Source organism: Bufo bufo, chromosome 5, assembly GCF_905171765.1.
Source record: "Bufo bufo chromosome 5, aBufBuf1.1, whole genome shotgun sequence".
NCBI lineage: Eukaryota > Metazoa > Chordata > Amphibia > Anura > Bufonidae > Bufo > Bufo bufo.
The window spans coordinates 526,577,788-526,597,543 of NC_053393.1; the positions used below are offsets into that span (position 1 = coordinate 526,577,788).

At 47.7% G+C, this 19,756-nt stretch overlaps 1 protein-coding gene across 3 annotated transcripts in view; it reads right to left on the bottom strand.

The window, feature by feature from the left end:
• The window catches only part of KRIT1 (KRIT1 ankyrin repeat containing), a 52,474-nt gene that overhangs the window by 15,878 nt on the left and 16,840 nt on the right, over positions 1-19,756 (bottom strand). For all 3 annotated transcript variants that reach the window (XM_040431156.1, XM_040431157.1, XM_040431155.1), the window contains 8 exons: positions 11,619-11,769; positions 10,496-10,655; positions 9,470-9,562; positions 7,199-7,328; positions 5,657-5,900; positions 2,891-3,006; positions 1,895-2,038; positions 338-494 (listed from right to left, as the gene is read on the bottom strand). In XM_040431156.1, the coding sequence (XP_040287090.1) occupies positions 338-494; positions 1,895-2,038; positions 2,891-3,006; positions 5,657-5,900; positions 7,199-7,328; positions 9,470-9,562; positions 10,496-10,655; positions 11,619-11,720 (1,146 nt within the window). In that variant the 5' untranslated portion in view covers positions 11,721-11,769. The remainder of the gene's footprint in view (positions 1-337; positions 495-1,894; positions 2,039-2,890; positions 3,007-5,656; positions 5,901-7,198; positions 7,329-9,469; positions 9,563-10,495; positions 10,656-11,618; positions 11,770-19,756) is intronic.

Here is a 19,756-nt window from a genome sequence, read left to right on the forward strand (position 1 = left end):
GCTCGCCGTCGACATTGCAGCGGTGAGCAGTGTAATTACAAGCCGTCCTATTCACTTCAATGGGACGGCTTCTTATTCAAGTGTATAGGAACGAGCCGTCCCATAGACGTAATTACACTGCTCACCGTTGCGATGTCTACGGCGAGCAGGTAAAGAATGAAGGGAAGGCAGCCCTGGCAAGGAGCGCGGTCCTCTCTTCAACCAGCTGATCACCGGGGTTGCCGGGTGTCAGTCCCCCGCCGATCTGATATTGATGACCTATCCTGAGGATAGGTCATCAATATTAAAATCCCGGAAAACCCCTTTAACAGAAAATCAGAACACCCCCCCCCCTTACCCTGTCTGTCTCTGAGTGATTGAGAAGAATTTGAACTATTTCAGCATGTCCGCCTCCGGCAGCAAAGTGAAGTGGGGAGCTCAGCTGTCCGTTCAGCAAGTTTGGATTGCATTTTCCTTTGTCCAGTAACATGCTGGTGGCCTCCACCTTCCCATACCTGGTCAAGAACAAAGACGAACAATAAGTCACTGACTATGGCAGGTGTAAACAGCGCTCAGACTGCTTTTATTACTTAAAAGTAAAATGACAAAATCTGGATTAACCCCTTCAGCACCGCTGCCGTACATGTACGATGGAAGTGTGGGGGTTAAAAATGGCGCCCGCTAGCGTTTAAAACAGCAGACACCCGGGGCTAATGTCTGCGATCGGCTATGATGATGATCGCGGACATTTAACCCCCTCAGATGCCTCGGTCAAATGTGACCATGGCATCTGAGAGCGCAAAAATCTGGGAACGCTGATTGAGAGTGAAAGCCCTAGTCTCTCTGAAGAACCACAGCTGTAATTCCTATGAAGCCCTGCAGGTAGCGGGCTCCACAAGAACATAGCAAATCTGCAATGAATTGCAATAGCAAGCCATTGTAGTGTAGGGTAAAAAAAAAAAATGTTTTTCTAAATATAAAAAAAATTTAATAATGAAATATAAACCTCTGTCCCCCATAAATTAAAATAAACAAAAAAAAACATCATCGATATCACTGTGTCTCAAAATGCCCAAACTATAAAAATATTTATCCTATATGGCGAACGGGAAAAAAATAATAATAAAAAATCTAAATGGCTGATTCGTCGCTTCATCTCCTTACAAAAAAACGGAATAAAAAGTGATCAAAATTCATACACAGTCTGAAATGTTAATCAATAAAAAACTACAGATCACCCCGCAAAAAATTATTCCCACACAGGTTCGTAGACAAAACTATAAAAAAAAAAAAAAAAGTAAAAAGTTACGGGGGTCAGAATATGGTGATGAAAAGAAAAAAAATATTTCCAACGTTTTTTTTATTTTATTCAGTATCAAAAACACAAGTAAAACTATATGAATGAGGTATCTCTAATCATACTGACCCAGAGAATGAAGGGCACAGGCCAGTTTTACCACATAGGAAACACCATAAAAACAAAACCCATAAAACTGTGGCGAAATGGCGTTTCTTCCTCAATTTCAACCCATTTTTTTATTTTGTTTCCCGCTTCCCACTACATCATATACAATATTAAATGGTGGCATTAGAAAGTAAAACTTGTTCCGCAAAATACAAGCCCTCATATGGCTATGGGAACGAAGAAAAAAAAGGCCGGAGATAAAAAACTAAAAAAAAAACTAAAAAAAAAAAAATGAAATGCACAAACAGAAGATGGTTGTGTCATGAAGTGGTTAAAGAGGATTAGAAAAACATGGCTGCTTTCTGCCATAAATGACGCCACTCCTGTCCTTTGGCTTGTACCTGGTATCGGCTGCACTGAGCTGCAATACCGCAGACGGCCTGCGGACACGTGTGGCATTCGAGGCTCTATACAGTAATATATATCCAGTTGCCGGGGTTAGTTACTCACCAGCACGCATAATGTATGGGCGCCCACTGGTCGTTGTCCAGCTGGTTGACGGAAAAGCCTTCATCGAGTAGTTTGCTCAGCAGCGTGGAGTCCCCTTCACAGGCGCTGCGGTGCAGAGGGAAGTCATCCACCCACTGGCGCTCTCTAGTGGACAAAACCAATAACTACACACACTGCCAGAACAACGGTGACGATGCACAGTTATACTAAGCAGTAATCTTCGTAGAACGGAAGGTTCCTCAACTTTGTAATGTACTTTGGGGTAGATAAATGCACCGGTTTTTTGGTGCATTTTGAGTAAAAAAAATTAAATAAAAAAAAACTGGCATGCATGCTTGGCATCACATTTACCGTTAAGCTTTTCTCAGCATTTTACGCCCCCGTCCGACCAGGCGAATGGCTTCACAGAAAGGGGCGTGGTTAGGCTGGAAAATAGGGGGTGTGGCCTAAACGCACCTCCATGTGCCAACCTTTTGGCCTATTCTTGAAGCGAAGCTATGCCTACTTATAGGTGGCGTAAACTTAGACTAGACTTTTTTTTGGCGCATTGACAAATTTTCGATGTACGGACGGAATTCTGGCGCAGGATTTATGATACTCCTACTTTACAAAAGGTCCACACGCCAAAATAGTAAATTAGTCTAATATTAAGACCGTGATTTGTGCAAAGTAGTTAGTAAATCTAACCCCTTTGTGTTTCAATTCCTCCCCATTGGTAAGATCTCTGCTTGCTGTTGATCCGTGGAACCATCTAGGAGCTGATGTAACTTACGGAACTTGTCCTACTATAGAACTACTCACAGCTGAGCCTTTGTTACAATATGTACTTTAGGCTATCCGTTTCTTCTGCAGCTTTATATCTGCGAGGGCCTAGCAGGATCCAGGAGGCCGGACATAGGTAAAGCTGGATCTTCAAAGTCTGTTCAGCCGGGGATTTGGCCCTAAACATGAACATGTGACATAAAGCGATTTACGGAAGATATCAATGTGTCGTACTTGTCTTCCGTGACGCTGCTCATGCTCCTCTGCCACTTGTCTCTTTTCGGGATCTGGATTTTGGAGTAGTCTGGGGCACCGAGCCCAAAGTAGGGGTTGATCACCACTTTATCAACCTGTCAAGAGAGAGACTAGTTCTAGACCCTGACCCAGAATACAATGCAAGCAACAGCTCTCCCTCTGCTGAACAACTACAAGCACCAGCATACCCCGACAGCCTGCAAAAACAGGTTATGCTGGAACCTGTAGTGCCCCAACAGCCACAGAGCCTCCAATTGCAAAGGAGTGACAAATAAGGTTAGGAAAAGCTTTCTAAGGCTACTTTCACACTGGTGGCAGCAGGGTCCGGCGGGGGAACAGCCTGCCGGATCCGTGCTAACGCTAGCCCACCGTGCCAGCGGAAGTCCGCTCCGGCCCCATTCACTATAATGGAGGTCCGGTCGCAGCACGGCAAACGAGGAGAGAGGCTGTCGCTTTTGTCTGGCCGTCTCTCGGCTTGGACCTCTGGCCCGTCCTCATTATAGTGAATGGGGCCGGAGCGGACTTCCGGCAGCATGGTGGGCTAGCGTTAGCACGTATCCGGCAGGCTGCAAGTGTGAGAGTAGCCTAATGAGTCATAAAATGCAATTTTGCTAATTCCTTATTTTAACCGCTTCATTACCGGAGGGGTCCTTACCAGGCCAATTTTTCAGCTGTAAGCAATGCGTCTATCTAACTGCAAATAACCGAGCCAGCATACATGTATGGGATATTATTTTTCTCGGGACACCTTAGACCTTTCTTTCGAGACATTAGATAATGGCTATATTTTAAAAAAAAAAAAACTTATTTAAGGAAAAACTGTTAAGATTCCGAAAAAAATTTTTTTCCCCTTTTTTAACAAGTTTTTTCCTAACTATTACAAAAGGTTTCAAGACAAAACATTTCTAAAACCATTCCTGTAAATGGAGGCAATTTATGTAATTTATCTACTGGCTGGGACCGCTGCAAGACTTCAAAAGACTGGGGCGCATTTTGGAGACTTATTTTTCTATTGCTGGTTCCGTGGCACCGCACTGCCAGAAAAATCTTGTACAGCGCCAAAACGCTACAAGCCCCTTCAAAGTGAGTTTCTTTTAGGTTATTCCCCTAAGGGTACTTTCACACTAGCGTTAGTGTGATCCGGCAGGCAGTTCCGTCGTGGGAATTAATGCCGGCGACTGATCAGGCATTTTGGACGGACAAATTACCGCAGCATGCTGCAGTATTATGTCTGGCCAAAACGCCTGACAGTGACTGAACGGAAGGCATACTGATGCAAACTGAACGGATTTCTATCCATTCAGAATGCATGGGGATATGCCTGATCAGTTCTTTTCCGGCATAGAGCCCTTTTGACGGAACTCTATGCCGGAAAAGAATAACTCAAGTGTGAAAGTACCCTAAGGTATTCATTTTGGGAAAATTTGGACATTTTAAGGTGGTTTTTTTTATATAAATGAAAAAAATGTGTGCATTTGTATATTATACGCAGAAAAAAACCTGCTATACAAAATATAGCAAAAACAAATACCTAGATTTTTAAAATAAAAAATCTGTATGTTTGTATATTTTACACACAGAAATTCCACTATACCATTTGCTAAAACTAAAATATATGTATAATTATTTTTTTTTATGAACGAAAAAGGGGTGGGATGTTTGTATCAGTGTGTACATAGTCTGCTATACTATTGCTAATACTAGTAACTATTGCTATAACTTTATAACTTTTTTTTATTTTCGGTATTTCTCTTTTTTTTAATGTATTTATTTTTTAATTTTTATTTACTTTTTTTTATGAATTACGGTAACCCCTTCCTGCCACAGTGAAGGCAGGAAGGGGTTAATTCCCAGCCTGCAGGCTGACAGTTCAATTCACAGCCAGCAGGTGGCGCTCTTATATAACAAAAAGAGCTCCCTGATGGCTTTTAGATTTTACAATGTAATAGACGCTTGTAGCTGGATGCTACAAGCGTCTATTACAGCCTGACCGCTTCCGCTGTCTAATGACAGCATGGTCACAACGATCTGCGGCGGCACAGCAGATCGCAATGTAACCCGTTGCTTTTATAGGTCGGGTTACAGATCAGAGCCTACTGCCGCGATGTATAAAGTCGTGCGGCGGTAGGCAAGTGGTTCGAAAACCCTATGGTTTTGTGTATACAGCTCCTGCGTAGACCTATGCATCTCCATGGTTACAGACTACAAACAGTCCCTGTGTAGTCTGATTCTGCGGTACTGTGTTACTCACTTCTATCTGCCAACTCTACTTGCTAAGCTACAGACAGACAGCAGAAGGGGTAGCGTAACAAATGACTAGAAAGGGTCGGTGCACATCTGCGGCAGGCGAATCCGCTAGTCTGTTCCCAAAGAGGAGCCGACTACTGGAGTTACCGTATCTGGCATAACCGCACACTGCAGGATCCCCATTCAATACAATATGATCCAGGGGGTTTCCGGCAGAATGCCTGGCCATGACGAATATGGTAACTCCAGTAGTCGGCTCCTCTCCCGGAACAGACCACCGGATTCACCTGCTACAGATGTGCACCTACCCTAACCACTGAAACACACAAGGCGGCACAGATTGAAAGATGGAAAAATAAATGTCATCTACCAATCAGCGGCAGAATCCCTGTAAGGCATTAGGTTGGGGGAAGGGATCTCTATGTTTCTATGTTAATATCCCCCTTCAATCTCAATCACCATGAGGAAGAGCACTATCCAGAGCCCTGCCACACGTACCCTGTTGGTATACTGCAGATCCGAACCAAACAGAGGGTTGTAAATGCACATGTCCGCTTTCTCCAGAGCCATCATTTTGCTCTTGATTTCCAGGGCGGTATATCCCATGTGCAGCGAGTCTTCCGACTGCCCAGCCTCCGTGGAATACGCTGGGTTTGTCACGTTGGTCTTTATCCTATCCAGAGGAGACGGGCGGAACAGCGCAGAAATGGCGTGAGACTTAGCGTGCTGCTCATCCAACCACCTGTTTAAGGAAAGGAAAGGAGCGGATCGGGGGTAACATCCTTATACATATACAATTAATTAGAGATGAGCAAATTTCATATTTTAAAATTCGTTCACGCTTCGTTTGGTGGTAAAAGCAGAACTGCGTCATGGATTCCGTTACCACGGACCGTAATGCAATTCTATGACGGAATGCACAACGGAATGCCATGACAGGCATTCAGTTATTCATTCCGTCGTAATAGAAGTCTATGGGCTGCAAAACGGATCAGTCCTGTTTCCATTATGCAGGGGAGTCTTCTAAAGGCATTCAGTCATAGAATCGCGTTATGGTCTGCGGTAACAGAATCCATAATGCAATTCTGCTTTTACCACCAAACGAAGCGTGAACGAATTTCATAACATGAAATTCGCTCATCTCTACAATTAATGTTTGTAAATATATTATATCACTTATTTATACTGATCCTGAGTTCCATCCTGTGTTATACTCCAGAGCTGCACTCACTATTCTGCTGGTGCAGTCACTGTGTACATACATTACTTATCCTGTACTGATCCTGAGTTACATCCTGTATTATACTCCAGAGCTGCACTCACTATTCTGCTGGTGCAGTCACTGTGTACATACATTACATTACTTATCCTGTACTGATCCCGAGTTACATCCTGTATTATACTTCAGAGCTGCACTCACTATTCTGCTGGTGCAGTCACTGTGTACAGACATTACATTACTTATCCTGTACTGATCCTGAGTTACATCCTGCATTATACTCCAGAGCTGCACTCACTATTCTGCTGGGGCAGTGAATGTGTACAGACATTACATTACTTATCCTGTACTGATCCTGAGTTACATCCTGTATTATACCCCAGAGCTGCACTCACTATTCTGCTGGTGGAGTCACTGTGTACATACATTACATTACTTATCCTGTACTGATCCTGAGTTACATCCTGTATTATACTCCAGAGCTGCACTCACTATTCTGCTGTGGCAGTCACTGTGTACATACATTACATGTCCTGTACTGATCCTGAGTTACATCCTGTATTATACTCCAGAGCTGAATTACTTATCCTGAACTACACCCTGTATTATTACTCCAGAGCTGCATTCACTATGTTGCTGGTGTTCTCCTTGTATTTGAGCTGGATGTGCTGAGCCTACTGGCTGACCTGTCCCCTGGGGTCTGTGTGGCGGATTGTAATCACCAGGAGGGACTGATGTGGCAGGTGACCATGTCTGTACAGCGCTGCGGAATATGTTGGCGCTATATAAAAACAAGAATTACATAAACCGTCCGTTCTTACTTATCCAGAGTAATGAGCATGCGAGCTGTAACTGTAGAGAAGTGATTGCTGCTCTCGCTGCACACCCTCATGATATCCTGCAGGCAGTAGAAGACAGGACTCCCAGGGTTGGAGTTGGTCTTCGAATTATCTGCAAAAAAAGGGAAATCGAAAAAAATCTATTAATCATTAGGACACAAATTGTATATTTCCATACTGGCGACCACAAACCATATTCAGTCATTCCTTAGTTATGGCTGGGAAAGCTGGAGTACAACCAGATGTATATGTCTCCATGGTAACAGACAACAAACAAGCTCTATGTAGTCTGATCCCGCAGTTTTTTATTTAAAAAAAATAAATCTGTGCCCTTCTTGCTAATTTGCCAAAATTAAAGAAGGGGAGTGCTAGACTGCAGGATCAGACTACACAGGGTTTAGGGGCCAAATATTCTGCAGCAGAGATTGCCGGCCTAGGGTAGGCAGCGAGAAAGCTGCGGCGGTCAAAGAGATGAACGGCAGGGATCGGACCCCCACCGATCAGATGCTGATGACCTATCCAAATTATCAGATAATCCCTTTAACAGGGTTACTTAAAGTGGTTGTCCAGCCCCTAATATTGATGAACTATCTTCAGGATAGGTCGTCAATATCTGATCCTCGGGGTCCAACACCCGACACCCCCGCCGATCTTCTGTTTGAAGAGGAGGCGGAGCTCCATGTGATCACCACTTCCTCTTCATTACACCGCACTTCATCTTGGAAGTGCGGTATAATACGGGCGCCCGCTCTATTCATTGCAATTACACTACGCCGCCGCTCCACTGGAGACAACGCGTAGTGTGATGATGAGGAAGCGGTGCTCGCACGGAGCGCCGCCTCTTCGTCTCACAGCTGATCGGCAGGGGTCCTGGGTGTCAGACTGCCGCTGATCAGATGAGCTGCTGAGGATAGGTCATCAATATTAGGGGCTGGACAACCCCTTTAAGACGGGCATTCTGATCTCCGTCATTAAAGGGGCCCTAAACCTTTACTGAAAACAGCAGTTTTCAGAATGCTCTGCACCTTCAGGTTTCATCGACCCTACTTGGCTTCTCCAGCATGCGGAGTACAGATCCATAGAAGGTATACGGGATCCATATTCTGCACTCTGGAAAAGCCAAGCAGAGCCGATGAAACCCAAAAGTGCAGAGCGGTCTGGGAAGTGCCGTTGCACAGTTTAGGGCTCCTTTAAAGGGGTATTCTCATCACAGACAATGGGGGCATATCGCTATATTTCGGGAACGGAGCCCCGAAAAGTGGTGGCTGGAGGACTCCGATCCGGCCACCACCAAGCGCTCTCCCTATAGAAGTGAATGGAAGCGCACCGCGCATGACCGGCCGCCGTTTCCATTCACTTCTATGGGCCCGACGGAAATCGCTGAGCCAGCGCTTGGCTATTTTTGGCGGCCCCATAGAAAACGAAAGGAGGGCGGCTGCGCATGCACAGTGCGCTCTCCAACACTTTTGGGGGCTGGGACCCGCACCTATAAGACAATGGGGGCATATCCTAGCGATATGCTCCCATTGTCTGTGATGAGACAACTGCTTTAATGGCAGAGAGAGAATACCGCCCATACTGATGGCCTGTCCTCAGGACATGTCTGATATCTGTTTACGGATGGGTGGTTACTGCAGCGCAGCTCTCATTTACGTGAACTACGACAGCACTGCGGTAACCATCCGCGCCCACTACACAATGGATGAAGCAGTGTGGTTCTGGTGCTGAAGCTACTCCCAAACAGCTGATCAGTGGGAGTGCGGGGTGTCCGATAACTGCCGATCCTCAGTGGACAACCCCTTTAAAAATGTTTTCAGGTAAAGATGATTTTTTTAACAAGTTCCTGCTGCATGGGCCCCTAAACAGAAGATTCATGCTTGCATGCGCCCCTCCGCTCTGCCTCCATCTCCCTGCACCGTTTACATCCGGCTGTCTATGGACATGGTCACATGCACCTCTAAAGCCAATAACTGGCTTCAGTGGTGACGTGCTGCTTGTGGCCACATGAGTCATTGGCTGGAGCAGTGTATGTGAGCATGCCCATAGTCAGCCAGATGTAAACGGTGCGGGAACCAAAAGAAGCGGAGGACTGAAGCGGCATGGAGCAGGTAAATGACTCTTCTGTTTCGGGGGCCACGCTGTGGGAAACTCCTTTAAGGAGTTCTTATACATGTACTTGACTCTGGCTGTTCCTTAAAAGGAGCTCTCATACTTTTCTTGAACAGGGGTCCTACGTGGTCTACGTCCACCCACCTTTCACAGAGGTTGGGACCAGGAACAGAGTCGCCTCTTTACCGGCCTTTTCTCCGTCCAGAGGAAACTTGTTCATTAACACAACTCTTTTACCTGTAGAATAAAAAGAAGGAAGAAAAGACACAAAATATGAGACATTGTCTGACATTCTGCAGAAGGGTTGATCAGAGGACACTACTTGGGGCGGCAGATGACCTCGGAGAAGCATCCAGTCCATCGCTGAACACTTCACGGGTAGAACTAATCCGCTTAAGGAGGCGAGTCATTTTGTAATTGAACATGCGCTAATTCAGAATTAAAGTGACAATACACTTTAGACAGACGTTGGTCAAACCCTATTCACAATTTTGTGCTCACAATTTTCTGGGCTTCAGATTAAAAGGGCATCTGTCAGCAGTTTTGTACCTATGACACTGGCTGACCTGTTACATGTGCACTTGGCAGCTGAAGGCGTCTGTGTTGGTCCCATGTTCATATGTGTTCACATTGCTGAGAAAAATAATGTTTTATTATATGCAAATGAGCCTCTAGGAGCAACGGGGGCGTTACCATTACACCTAGAGGCTCCGCTCTCTCTGCAACGGCCGCACCCTCTCCACTTTCATTGACAGGACCAGGCAGTGTAAATGTGATCACACCTGGCCCTGATTACTCCTAAAGTCTCGCGCAGCACTGTGCGCTTCAGTACCCGGCACAAGCACAGTACAGGAAAGAGGATCGCCGGCAGTTCTCTTCTATGCGTCTCTTTCCTGTACAATGACCTGTAATTATTTCATTTTGGTCAGATGCCAGGATAAGGGGGATAAGCGGACCCCAGGCGCCCTGTGAGATGACCTTGGTGCGGTACATGAGCCCCACACGCAGCCCCATTCACACTATACTATAATTTACAGTGGATTTTACCAATACGCAACGTGAAATCTGAATGTGGCAAAATCCAGAGCGGAAAATCTTTGGTAGGTCTGTGATATTCTGACCTACAGGAGGTCTCTTCTACCCCACCACTGACCAGGATTTCATCATCACCTTTAACCCCTTGATTCGAGGGATAGATCTGCTTTGTGGTCTCCAGCACGTAGTCCAGTATCTCCTGGGACTTGTCTTTCTCCCCCTGTAGATTGGTCTCCAGCAAAACCTTCCTCCGCTTCTTCTTTTGCCCTTCTATTGGCACCTCAATCATCAAGATCTGTAAAGAGGGGGAAAAGGAAATCAGCTTCCAATGATGGAGTCCAGCAAGTGTATTTAGGGGATTTCGGTCTTGGATTGAAAAGAAGTGACAGAAGGCGGCAGACCAGCAATGACTCCCAGGTTGTCTCTGTCCTGGGGAAACAAGCTGTGAGCGACACTGTCATGAGGAGAGGGGAGCGGTGGCTGACAATCACGAGGAGGAGTGGAGGCAAACACTGTGATAGCAAGAGGTGAGTGATGGCTGATGCACTGCTGTCAAGGGGAGCGGTGGCCCGCAGTCACGGGGAGAGGGGAGCGGTGGCCCACAGTCACGGGGAGAGGGGAGCGGTGGCCCACAGTCACGGGGAGAGGGGAGCGGTGGCCCACAGTCACGGGGAGAGGGGAGCGGTGGCCCACAGTCACGGGGAGAGGGGAGCGGTGGCCCACAGTCACGGGGAGAGGGGAGCGGTGGCCCACAGTCACGGGGAGAGGGGAGCGGGGGCCCACAGTCACGGGGAGAGGGGAGCGGGGGCCCACAGTCACGGGGAGAGGGGAGCGGTGGCCCGCAGTCACGGGGAGAGGGGAGCGGTGGCCCGCAGTCACGGGGAGAGGGGAGCGGTGGCCCGCAGTCACGGGGAGAGGGGAGCGGTGGCCCGCAGTCACGGGGAGAGGGGAGCAGTGGCCCACAGTCACGGGGAGAGGGGAGCAGTGGCCCACAGTCACGGGGAGAGGGGGGCAGTGGCCCACAGACACGGGGAGAGAGAGTAGTTGCCGGCACTGTCAGGGCATTAACTGTGCTGGGACATTCTGGCAGTGACTCTTGTGAGGTTTATTACAAATTCTTGTGCTCAGTTCACACAGAGTCTGCTTCTTGGTGTCCCAGTACAACCTCAGGCGGGGGGCAGACTACTCATTTATAGGAGCAGGGCTCTGCCAAACTAGACCCATGGAGGGTCATAAGTAATTCTCACTTGCTCCTTACCTCAAACAGTTTTGCTCGATACTCCCGTGAACTGAGGCTTCCAGCATTTTTTGGGCGGATCACGGCTACGTGCACTTCTTCTGTGTCAGTGGGGATGCCCATAGTGATAATGCCCTGGCAGGTCAATGGAGAAATGCAGGGCACGCCCGGCCTGTAGAAACAAAGGTAAAGGATGTATGGCCATATACTGTTACTTATCCATACAGGTCGATGTGGAAAGAGCAAGGTCTGGCTCGTGACTCCACAAGGCGTTTTTGGCGCCTGCGTATCTCAATTAAAATAGCATCTTCATTTGGCCAGACCTTGTTAATGAAGGGGGGGGGGGGGTCATTGGTGGCAATCAAATGCTCAAGGAGTCTTTGGTCAACATTGGGATGTATATGCTGGACCTGCCAATAGATATCCAAAGCAGGGGCACATACCAAGCCCCCTCTATGGTCCTATAAGACCCCTAGGTCGAGAAGTGGCCGAGCATGTCCATTGTAGTGTATTGTCTGTGCGCACTGGGCTGTTTCCATAAACTACAGTAGAGACAGCCATGTTTATGAGTCGCCAAGCAGGGGAGCAAGGACCCCCACCCTCCCGATATACACAAAATATGGAGGGTATATGGGAATCCCATTTGGGAGTAGACCGAAAAAACGATTGTGCACCATTGCTAAAAGCCTATGACCAGCTTTACCTACATGTCCTGGTCATAACTGACCACAGCCACTAGAGGGCAGACTTGGCTAATAAGTAATAATAACTATATATAAAAACTCTTCATATTAAACTGCGGCGGGGAGATATAAAATTGTATGTTTGGTTCCCCCCCCCCCAAAATCCAGGCAGTGATATGCTAACATGACACTATTTTAGCGTATGTCCGGCCAAAAGAACGCCATGGGCACCTCAGACGCAGTTCCAAACCCATATACTGACTGCAGAACCTCAATCTAACACGAGCAGACCCTCAGTGCACAATATTCTTAAAGAGGTATTCCGGTTTTAATGATTCCACATATTTCTTTAGAGAATAGGTAGTCATACAATTTTCCAATACACATGTATTTAAAATTTTGCTCGCACACCTTTGTTATATTTGCAGAATAGCCTCTAAAGAAAAAAATATATATATGGTACTGCCAATTTAAGTCCTGTAAAATGCATCTGTAGAAGCGCCAAATAGGACTAAAGATGGCATCAGTCATGTGACCCTCAGGCCTGTCATGTGACCTCTGGAATTTAATTAATTGTTCAGATATTCAACAGAGGAGTAGTAGTTTCCTGAGAAGCAGAACATATGAATACAGTACATGCGGCATTTCTACCTGTCCGGGTCTGAGTAGAAGCACACCTGACATTGTTCTCCTTGTCTTCCCGGTCTGTGTTGTGGTTTTTTTTTTGACAGTTATTAATTGATTAACAACATGATAACATCACCTAGACACAGGCAGCCATTTTACATATCACCTGGAAACAGGCAGCCATGTAAACATACATACAGTGAAGAAGCTGTAATAGCCACAATGGTTTCCACCATTAGTTCTTTGTAGTTATCTCCCATGGAAGTATCCTGTGTGCCGACATGACTGATGCCACGTTTCAATTAGGGCAGTGGTCGGCAAAGTGAGGCTCGCGAGCCACAAGCGGCTCTTTAGATCCTTGAATGCGGCTCTTTGGTGCGGGCTGGCGGGTGGGCGGCCGCGCAGCCATATCGCGCCGCTCAAGCTGCTTGCAAAATGTCCGTCATGCGCCTCCTGCCCCGTCTGTCTGCTCCTTCCACTTTATGAATGAAGCAGGCAGGCGGGGCAGGAGGCGCATGATGGAGGGTGAGATGTCACGCTGCGCACAGTAGCAGAAGGGCGGGTAGCGGCGCTCTAGTTCGGCTGCCCACTGCCGGCCATGTGAGGAGTGGTGAAGAGGCCGCCGCTCAGGAGGAGCGAAATGTCCTGCAGCAGAAAGGTAGGAGCTGCCCCCAGTGTGTGCACAGCGCCGGGCACTGCACCGGCCCCGCCGCAAGTGTCCCTGCCTCCTCCCTTCCCCCCACTAATACATTACTTACTAGAAGGCACTTATGGGGGATATCTGTGGAGGGCACTTATGGGGGATATCTGTGGAGGGCACATATATAGCATCTTATGCTATATATGTGCCCTCCACAGATATCCCCCATAAATGCCCTCCACAGATATCCCCCATAAGTGCCCTCCACAGATATCCCCCATAAGTGCCCTCCACAGATATCCCCCATAAGTGCGTCATCCACAGATATCCCCCATAAGTGCGTCATCCACAGATCCCCCCATAACAGTGCGTCATCCACATTACATCCACATCTGCAGACAAGTTTAATAAAAGTAAAAAATGATAAAGATAAAATGAAATAATAATCAAGATCCAAATAAAAGAAAGTACATATAAAAGTATGTAAAAACACACTCTGGGCTCATGCCCACGAATGTAAGGGCGCCGTGCCTGTGCTGCGGACCGCAAATAGCAGACCATGGGGCAGCTGCATGAGGATTGCGGACCCATTCACTTGAATGGGGTTCGCGATCCGCATCCGACTGCCCGCACCGCAAAAAAGTACCGCATGCTGAAGTGAATGGGTCCATGATGCGGGCTGCACACGGCCGTGTGCAGCCCGCATCATGGACCCATTCACTTCAATGGGTCCAGGATCCGGGATATGAGTGCTTCCGTGGTGCTTCTGGCTGTGCCTCCGCACCGCAAAAAAGTAGTGCATGCGCTCATATCCCGGATCCTGGACCCATTGAAGTGAATATTGCGGACCCGCCGTATGCGGCCTGCAATATGCCAACGGCCGTGTGCATGAGCCCTAATAGTCCTCACTGGTACTGTTGACACAATATTTTAGGTTTTAAAAATGTGGCTCTCAAAAGAAATTTCAATCGTGGTTTTGTCGATATTTGGCTCAGTTGACAAAAAAGTTTGCCCACCACTGAGTTAGGGCATGGATGCATTACACAGGACTGACTGATGGCGAACCTTTTATAGACAGAGTGCCCAAACTGCAACCCAAAACCCACTTATTTATCGTAAAATGCCAACATAGCAGGTTAACCTGAATACCAACAGTATATCTTCCATGTACTTTAATAACCTGCCTACGCTGTTCATACTGCGCCCTGGCATATTGGTACACCATAGACTTTTTCCAGGGTGCGGGTGCCCAGACAGAGCTGAGTGCCATAGGTTCGCCACCACTGGGCTATACCATTCTACTGTGCAGATTGGGGGTAAACAACCTGATATAAGAAAGATATTTAAGCAAAAAAAAAAAATGTAAAAACATGTATACTTGAAAATTGTGTGTAATAATCCCTAGTATATAAACAAATAAAAAAAATAAAAAAAAACGGAATACCACTTTAATTATTTGTAATTACGACCCCTCCAGATAATTATACAGTGAAGAGCGCTGCGTCGTTCGGTGTCCATGACTTTGCGAAAATACAACTTCAGAGCCAAAGGAAGGCGAGCCCGGATTCAGACGCTCCACGCCTCCGGAGGGAATATTAGTTCTATCCAAAGCAGGCACTGAAACGAGCGGCCTGACCTCACGGTCGCGGCAGAGACGGAGATAATGGGACTCGAGATGCAGCGTTAAGGACTGGAAAGGGCCGGATAGGGGGTTTTATGCTGTGTAAAAGCGATAATCATCATGGTGGAGGCAGAGAAGCATCTGGGAGAGATTCCAGGTGTCTCTGCAAAACAAACGTAATTAGATAGACGTCGCCCTGGGCCTTTGTTCTAACGTGCGGAGCTACAGAGAGGAGGGGGGTGTACAGGAGCGGAGCGCTAGTCTGCCGGGAAGAGGAGAAAGCAAATGCACCGGCCATAAACTTCCGCTAATATCACATCCATTAGTCTGGTAATCCAGCACAGGACCGCCTGATCGTCGACAACAGGGATCAGCAACCGCCGGCACTCCAGCTGCTGTGAAACTACAATTCCCAGCATTCATTTCTATGGAATTTCCAAAAACAGCTGGGAAAGCAGGCATGCTGGGAGTTGTGGTGACAAGAGTGCTGGAGGTTGCAGATTTCTGCTCCATTCCATCTGCCCCGCCCACACACATATTTGTGGAGCGCCACCTGCTGTTTGTTATTTTCCTCATCTCTTTTCCACCTCACTGAGGTGGTCGCACGTGCTCAGATTAAATCTTCAACTTCCGGCATGAGCGCCTGCTTCTGAGTGCCGCTCCGAGTCCCGTTCAGAATCCTGCTCCATCCTGATTAAAAACAGCTGCAAAAATAGAGTGGCAGGTGCAGAAGAGGAGGGGAACCACCCGCAGGAGTAAGATGAGCCCAAGCAAGGCGCAAGCGGCGGCGGAGCGGCTCAAAGAATATGCTAGAGCCGAAAGCCAACATGGCGCTGCGACTCCAACTAACTCGCGCGCCCCAGCGACTCGTGGCAACCCGAACCTACAGCAAGACCCTCCCAGCGAGGAAGAACCCGAACTCTCGCCTAAGGTAGCTCATGAGCAGCGGATGACTGCTATTTCTATGTGTCAGACCTCTCCCACGAGTAAAATCGAGGAGGTGAAGGTGGATGTTGGTCTCCTCAGACACGACGTGCAGCAGCTGAGAGAGAGGGCGAGACAGACGGAGCACAGGGTATCTGAGCTGGAAGATATCACCCGACCAATGCAAGCTAAGCTGTCGGATCTGGAGAAGAAAGTACATCAGTGGCAGCAGAAATGCGACGATCTGGAGAATAGATCCAGACGTAACAATGTCCGAATCCTAGGCTTCCCGGAAAGGGCAGAAGGAGCGGATCCGGCGACCTTTATAGAAAAATTGTTTAAGACCACGTTCCCTGGGGCCGCGTTTTCGGCGACATACGCAGTGGAGAGGGCTCACAGAGTCCCGGCAAGACCTCCTCCCCCAGGTGCTCCCTCCAGACTCCTGAACTGGAAGGATAGGGATCTGCTACTCAACCTGGCCAGATCCGCGCAGGACATATCTTATAATAACTCCAGGATATCACTGTTCCCTGACTTTTTGGCGGAGTTACAGAAAAAGAGATCCACCTTTGTAGCCGTCAAGAGAAAGCTCTGAGAGTTGAATATCCAGTACTCCATGTCGTATCCTGCCAGACTTCGGATTGTTGATGGAGGGAAATCCTTATTTTTCAATGATCCGAGGGAAGCTGATGAGTGGGTGGCCAGCAGACCGGGACACTGATCCGAGGAGTCATCTGGACTCTATTCCATCTACCTGCTCCAAGCCGACTTGAGAAGGTCGCTTACCTGTTCAAAGATGGACTCCGCTTACAGATGCCTATCCCGGGTATCGTATGAATACCATGGTCTTTTTTTTTTATCAGGGACATGCGGAGTAATCAGTTACCTGTAATGTTTATATGCTGCATTCGTATTGGTTGATATATGGCTGTTTAATAGCGCATGGCTCCGGGACTCACCCGGCGACTACCTGCACTGGGATAACACCTACATACACCGCGCAGGTCCCCGAGTATACGGCCATGATTGAAGCAGGCCTCGAGTCTGTTCAGTATGTTTATGTGATGTTCCTAACGTTAAGTTTTCCTATTTATGTATGTTTGTTATGGTGGTACTTTAACATTTCCTGGAAAGGGATGGCGCGGTTATATAGTGCGGGTGGCAAAGATGGGGGATCTGAGAATCTATTTAAAGGAACAATACTTATGCAATTTATGGTATTTAAGATAACATGGCGGGGCTAACGGTCATGTCGTGGTATGCGAGAGGATTGGGAGGACCTAGGAAAAGGATCGCTGTGTTTTCGCATGTGCGTCGGCACGCTCCACATATCCTCGGCCTGCAGGAGACCCACTTAACGGCAGAGACGGGCAACAGAATTAAGAAGCCCTGGGTACAGCGGAGCGCCAATGCATATGGGAACTCGTATTCTAGAGGGGTAGCGGTTTTAGTGCATAGCTGCCTGAGGTGGGAGACGCAGAGGCTTGTAGTGGATCCGGACGGACGTTATATATTTGTGTTTGCATACGTCAACTGTACTCCATATGTCATCATTAATGTATATAACCCTCCGCCGGCCAGTGTATCAGTACTGCAGGCTGTGGGGGGCTTTGTAGCGCAGTACCCGAATGTCAGATTACTATGTATGGGGGACTTTAATATGGTGATGAACCCGCTTTCGGAGCACGGCTAGAGACTAAATGGCCGTTACTTCAACCTCAGTGTTCTTGAAGGTGGTCACTGAGATTGGATGGCTGGACTTATGGCGGGAAAGACATCCCCTAACGGTGCAGTACTCTTGCTTCACCCCTTCAAGAGGTGCTTTGTCCAGGATAGATTACATCATGGGGACCCTTACTGAGCTAGAGAGTATTGAGTACTGCCCGCAGGGGCCCTCTGACCACGCACCGCTGTTAGCAAGGTTTTTATTGGTGGATGGACTGGCGAGAGGGAACAAAATGCGTATACACCCCTTCTGGCTCACCCTCATGGGATCCAATGATCGAATCCCGGATCAACTCTGTATATGTTTTTTGAAGTACAAAGCGATATAACGGATGAGTTACTAATTTGAGGGGATGCATTAAGTCGTCCATAGCATTTATTAAAAGAGAGACCCACCGAAGGGAAGAAGAGCTTCAGGAATCCTGCGGAGAGGCTGAGAATACCTTTACTGGGGACCCCACTGAATCCAACAGGTTAGAATGGCTTCTTAGGGGAAGGCCGTATTTGCAAGAGAAGAGCGACCGCAAGCTATTTTTCCTCAAGCAGCAGACCTTTGAGCAGGGAGGTCAGGCAGGTAAGATATTGGCTCACATTGCCCGGAACAACTCCTCGGCGCCCCCGGTTATACGTATTCGAGGAATGGATGGAGGGATAATAGAAACGTCACCGGGCATCCTTGCTAGGTTCCAGGAATTGTATAGTTCAGTGATACATTATTCTTCCCAAGAGCGGAGGTCATACCTGCAGGAGGTGACACATCCCCGATTGAGTGACGAGGATAGGGAAATGTTAGAGGGGGATTTTACATTAGAGGAGATACAAGACGCGATGCGGGGACTCACAACTGGAAAGGCACCCGGCCCTGATGGCATCCGATCAAGGTGTACAATAGATATGGTAACATTCTGGCCCCTAGAATAAAAAAAATGTTACAATCGGCAAAGGCACAACAGAGACAGCCGGACTCATTTTATGATGCCACCATAGTGGTCATCCTGAAGCCAGACAAGGACCCATTGGAGTGTGGGTCGTACAGGCCCATCTCCTTGTTAAACCTAGATTACAAGGTACTAGCGAAAATAATTGCCAATAGATTGAATAGAGTCATAGTATCTATTGTACACCCGGATCAGTCCGGATTTATACCGGGGAGGTCTACATCTACTAACATCAGGAGGGCGCAGGTGATTACGCAAATAGGTAAAGCTATGGACAAGCCGTGGGTTATGGCCTCCTTAGACACGGCCAAAGCCTTTGACTCGGTAGAGTGGCCATATCTGCTGGAAGTACTAAAATGTTTTGGCTTTGGTCCAGTGTTTGCCCAGTGGGAACATATGCTCTATAAGCACCCTAAAGCGAACATACTGGTGAACGGTTCACATTCAGGTCAGTTTAACCTTGGCAGAGGAACCAGGCAAGGGTGCCCTCTGTCGCCCCTCCTGTTTGCAGTAGCAATAGAGCATTTAGACTGAGGCAGGATGGGGTTTACAGTGGAGTTCCCCTGGGTGGCAGGGAGGACCGTGTCGGATTATATGCCGACGACCTGATCCTTTTTATGGATAGGGCGGATCATTCACTGCCCAGAGCGATTGAGCTAATTGAAACCTTCGGCCGCTTTTCTGGATTGCATATTAACTGGTCCAAGTCGGCTCTGATGCCCCTTAAACCTGCAGGTTGGCCTACAACATACTGCAATCTCCCAGTGGTAGACCGGTTTAAATACCTAGGAATCATAATAACCAGAGACCCTCCCTTAGCGTATACTTTGAATACGGAGCCTCTACATTTGCTAAGAAATTTGCGGTATGGCAATCCCTTCCCATCTCGATGATGGGTGGTCTGAACCTCATAAAGATGGTCCTCCTTCCTAAGGCTCTGTATGTCCTGGAGCATGCTAGCACCACCGTCCCGAGACGGTTCTTTGATCGCCTTCACTCCA